Source organism: Lipotes vexillifer, unplaced genomic scaffold (assembly GCF_000442215.2).
Source record: "Lipotes vexillifer unplaced genomic scaffold, Lipotes_vexillifer_v1.1 scaffold613, whole genome shotgun sequence".
NCBI lineage: Eukaryota > Metazoa > Chordata > Mammalia > Artiodactyla > Lipotidae > Lipotes > Lipotes vexillifer.
The window spans coordinates 548,075-553,249 of record NW_006792345.1 but is presented as its reverse complement, the minus strand read 5'-3'; the positions used below and the strand labels follow the sequence as shown (position 1 = coordinate 553,249).

The following is a 5,175-nucleotide window of genomic DNA, read 5'->3' as shown; positions in this document are numbered from 1 at the left end:
CTGTATGATTCCACTGATATGAGTGGAATAGTGAAATTGGTAGAAACAGAAAATAGAATGGTGGTCCCAGGGGCTGGGGGGAGGGAAAAGTTATTGTTTAATGGGTACAGAGCTATCAGTTTTACAAGATGAGAAGAGACTGGAGGCAGATGGTGATGACAGTTGCATAATAATGTCAGTGTATTTGAGGGCTTCCCTGGTGACGCAGTGGTTGAGAGTCTGCCTGCCGATGCAGGGGACACGGGTTCGTGCCCCGGTCTGGGAAGATCCCACATGCCGTGGAGTGGCTGAGCCCGTGAGCCGTGGCCGCTGAGCCTGCGCTTCTGGAGCCTGCGCGTCCGGAGCCTGTGCTCCGCAACGGAAGAGGCCACAACAGTGAGATGCCCACGTACCGCAAAAAAACAAATAATAATAATAATGTCAGTGTATTTGATATCACTGAACTGTGCACTTAAAATGGTTATGACGATAAATTTTATGTTAGGTATAATTTACCACAATTTTTTTTAAAGGTAGCTTTGTATCACTACTTATAAATGAAAAGTCTCTTGCCCTAATGGAAAGGTCTCCATAAAATTAAAGACTATTACACTCCAAACGTAGGTTGTTGTCAACATTGCTCTAGATGCTGGTGCCTGCTGAAGCTGTGTACGAACACCTCATCCCACTTTGTTTGAAGGGGGATGGTGTTAAAAGCACTTAAATCCAACTTTCTCCTTGACAAATTCAGAAGGGCCAAAAGGGAGCTTGAAAGGACCTGGCTTTCTCCCCAACTAACTTAACAAGGTGGTGTCTGTGGGTCTCTGTAATTGTTTCTCATGCCAGGGGGCAAGAGCACCCCACACTCTGAAACACCCTTGTAAGGACAAGGTAGTAGGGGGCATGAGCTTTTCAAGTAGGGGCAGGCCACAGCATGTTAAGTAATAGGAGCAGAGTAGGAAGACCCCACCACAAAGAGCCCTACCATGTAGGCCCGAAGAGGCCCAGGACTGTTTGGAAAGGGAATTCCTAGGTCTCAGGTGCCTGAGCAGAGGTACCTTGGTTCCAAGGACTCCTTGCCCTGTGAGAGGGGTCCAGCTGTGAGAGGGCCAGAGCAGAGCCCTCTTTCAGTGCAGGGCCTAGGATGGTGGCCTGGTTACTTCCTGTATGCAAGTAAATAAAACGCAGTCTCAGGACAGGACATGGACTAGACAAACAAAGGTAGTGGGGATGGAAGGGAAGGAATTGGAGGGAGAAATTGTTAAGAATGTCGATAAGAAGGCACCAGTGGACATCTGATGTGTTGGCCTGCACTACATCCATACCCTTTCCCTGGAAACTGCGTCTCAGCTTTCCTTCGGGATGCTGCCTCTCTCTGGGATTCTCAGTACAGTTGGTTGAGCAAGGATGACTTCCACCCCCTTTCCACTATAGGAGGCAGGAGATCCAGGCCTGGCTAGTCAGAAGATGCCATCCTTCCTCCCTGCTTCATGGCAATGATGAGTATGCTGCCCAATATCATATAAGCTCCTGAATTCAGCTACACCCAAATCTAGACTCACCCTTCCCTTTCATTTATGCTTTATAAGGGTGCACAGCTTAACTGATACGGTGTGTGTGTGTGTGTGTGTGTGGTGTGTGTGTGTGTGTGTGTGTGTGTGTGTGTGTGTGTGTGTGTGTATAGGGTAGTGTGTGTGCTGGGGCGTCTGGGGTGGGGGGAAAGTCTCACCACAGTCTCTGCCTTGTCCAAGGGCCTCTGGAGGTTTCATCTAGTCTCTAGAGGTCCTTCCTAATAACTCAGATGTCCTTAAAGATCCGGGCCTAGTGAGCCCCTGTACTCTTATTTGCACAGAAGCATCCTCCCTCCTGTGATGCCAATTATATGATTTGGAGTTGACCATTTGAAATGTGAAATCCCATAGACATTTAATCTTTAAATTAATTTTAAAGTTTTAGCTCTTTTTCTTTTGTAACCTCATCTCAAACTCTTCCAGAGGCCCTTGGAAAGCCCCCAGGCTCCAGATCCTAGGCGCATCACGCCTGACGTATAAACACGGGCGAGCGCGGGTTAAGAAAGCGCCGGGGCCTCCTAGGGCCCTCGTGCAGGCGGGCGGTAGCGGACAGGCCCTCGCACGCATGCGCATGGAGGCGGGGCTGAGCCCCAAGCCTGCGCCGTGCCACCCGACTGACAGGGGGCGGGGCGGTGGCGAGCGCGCGCTTGAGGTAGCAGCTCGGCGACCGGGACTTTGTGCTCCAGAGACCCTTCTTCGGGCGCATCTCCCACCCCTGTCTTGTCCTTGCGAGGCGCCCCCACTCGGCGGGACCCGCCCCGGGGAATGGAGAGGGCCCGCCCCCACGGCCCTGGTGGGACCCGGAGGAGACTATCGCGCGCGGGCTGACCCGTTGTCCTCGCCGAAGGGGCCCATGGGCCCGTCCTCGGGGGCGGGCCGCGAACGTGAGGGCGGCGAGCAGCAGGGCCGCGGCACCGAGGAGGGCCGTGCTCGTGCCCGGCCCTGCACCGGCCGCGCGCGTGCGCTCCCGCAGCCGCGGCGGCCGCGCCCGCACCGCCTCTCGGCGCCGGCCCGGGAGCCCGGTCCGAGAGCAGCGGCGGCGGTAGCCGGAGGGACGATGAGCGGTGCGGCGCGGGCGGGCCCAGCCCGGCTCGCCGCGCTCGCGCTGCTGACCTGCAGCCTGTGGCCGGCGCGGGCAGACAACGCGAGCCAGGAGTACTACACGGCGCTCATCAACGTGACGGTGCAGGAGCCCGGCCGCGGCGCCCCGCTCACATTCCGCATCGACCGCGGGCGCTACGGGCTCGACTCGCCCAAGGCCGAGGTCCGCGGTCAGGTGCTGGCGCCGCTACCCATCCACGGAGGTGAGTGCCTGGCAGCGGAGAGAGAAGCCGTGGCGAGGCGGCGGGCGATGGTCCCCGGTCCCTGGACCCGCGGGAGCCGCAGCCTGGGCGCGGGGGCGGCGGGCGCGGCGCCCCCACCCCGGCCCGGATTGTCGCGCAGCTCGGCGGGCAGCCCCAGGGTCGAGGTTCCCGTCGTGTGCACCGCCGCCTGCTCACTGCTGGGATGAGGCTTCAGACGCGTTGTTGGGTTCTTCTTTTGAGAAAGACTTAGAACGTACCTTTTGGTTTAGTTAGCTTGTTTACAGGAAGGCATTGAACTGCGAGTTTGCAGGGACAGCTCAGACAAAGGAGGTGGTGGAAGAGCGCAAAACTAGTTCATGATAGATGAGGTCCTAACCTGTATTTCGGAATCCGCAGGTTCGTTGCCGAAATCACAGACTTAGCGCTGCATTGAATCTCAAAGGATGAGGCCCTTTTCTAATGTAGAAGCGTGCCGTTTTTCTTAAGTGGCAAGTGAGAGGAGGCTGGAGGAGAAAAATGGGCATCTTCCCTGTTGCTTTTGGCTGTTACTCTGCCCCACCAGCTTTACTGTAATTTGACGCCTGAAAATCACACGTTATGAAGAATCCAATACCAATTGGAACCTGTAGCGAAGTCTTCAGGTCACGGGAGTCTACCAAAGGGGAAATAGGTAAAATTTTCGAGAGTTGTCTCTGAAGCGTTTGGCTTAACCTTATGTCTTCCTATTATCATAGGCTCTGTTTATTTGGTATAAAGCATATATTTGTATAAATTTCTGGCCATGTTTTAAAGGAAACTTTCCCACACTGTGGAGTATGATTTTGTTTTTTGGCCCACAGCAAACTTTTTGGAAAAATGCCTACTATTCTTCTCAACCCCCACCCACTCTCACCCTGAGAATGCTGAGAGGGGACTTTTTTTTAAGCTGCTGTTCATGTTAACATGACCTAAACTAGGCAACCTAAATAAGGTAATGGTGTTTGTTTTTATACTCTAAAATATTAAAACATCATGAGCCTTCTGAGATCTGTATTTGAATGCTAACGTGCTAAGCTGTTTTCTTCTTTGAGGCAATCTAGCTGAGGAAGAAGAATCAGGTAAGGCTTTGACTGTAGCCTGTCCCCAGTTTACACCTGCCTTTTAAAAGTTCATTTTTACACCAGTAATCAAGTGTTAGGGTACACATCTCATCTCCACTTTGTTAAAAAAGGCAGTTAGGGTCCCACCTTGCCCACAGAAACAACTTTGGCCTTTGGTTCATTCAGTAAATATTTGCTTGCTTGTTCTGTGCCAGTCACTGTGGTTGGGACACACAATGTTGCCAAACTATGGCACTGACAATGGTAGTCTATTTTCTGGTGCTGAGATCTGTGAGGGTCACGTGGAAGGGGAGGAAGAGGAAGAGAGAGAGGCAAACTGTTCTAGAGCAAGAGCTGGCCCTGTGCAGTATTTTGAAATCTGTGGTTTGCCTTGGGGCTTGATTCCCCCAGGCACCCCAAATACATGATCCTCATTTTAGATACCTCATAAGTGATCCATGTTCTGAAACTACTTGTTGCTTGCCTGTCACCCCAAACAAAAGCTCCATCTTTAAGAAAACTTGTTTTAGGTGTTTGGATAGAAAGGTATTGGGCACTGATATGTGGGTAAAGGTTAGTCCTATTCCCCTGTCAACGAGGTGGTAGCGTTAAAGGATTAAAGGTTCTGAGTCGTGCTGTACATAAACTGTGTGACACTGGGAAAGTACTTTGTGACTCTAAGAAAGTAATTCGGCCTTTTAGCCTCAGTTTCATCTGCAAAGTGGAATGGTGAAATATTTACACCATAAGGTTATTGAGAAGTTTAAATGATTCCTGCATTCTTACAAGAGGAGATTTGTTAACCTAAATGAATCTCTAAATTGGTGGAGTTTAAACACGGCATCAATGTGAATACATTGGAGCAGTGTGTGGAAACTGAGTCTGCAGTCAGTTCCCCTGAGTGTCTGTCTTCTCTTCCTGTCTTCTGTTCTCTAGAGGCTCAATTTGTATCTGCACAGCATGAGATTGCTCCATGTTTTCTCATGGTGTTGGTGGGATCCTGCAGGTTTGGGTCTGGCTTTGTACTAAGGGGTCTGCACACATAGGTTCTTTCAATCCAGCAAATACTAATTGAAAACCTACTGGTACCAGCCACCATCCAAGGCACTGGGGCAAAGGGAGGGGCCACAGCAGTGAACAAAGCAAATCTCTCTCCTCTTCCTGAATCTCACAGTCTAGTGGCGGTTTTTATGTCAGTTTACCTGTAAATTGTTTCTAAACCGATGGATTAACATGAAATCT

The 5,175-nt window shown here is 51.4% G+C and overlaps 1 protein-coding gene across 1 annotated transcript in view; it reads left to right on the top strand.

Moving 5' to 3' along the window:
- The first annotated feature begins 2,211 nt into the window (after positions 1-2,211).
- The window catches only part of RNF130 (ring finger protein 130), a 107,417-nt gene continuing 104,453 nt past the window's right edge, over positions 2,212-5,175 (top strand). Inside the window, exon 1 of the mRNA XM_007465507.1 lies at positions 2,212-2,854. Coding sequence (XP_007465569.1) covers positions 2,404-2,854 — 451 coding nt within the window. The 5' untranslated portion in view covers positions 2,212-2,403. The remainder of the gene's footprint in view (positions 2,855-5,175) is intronic.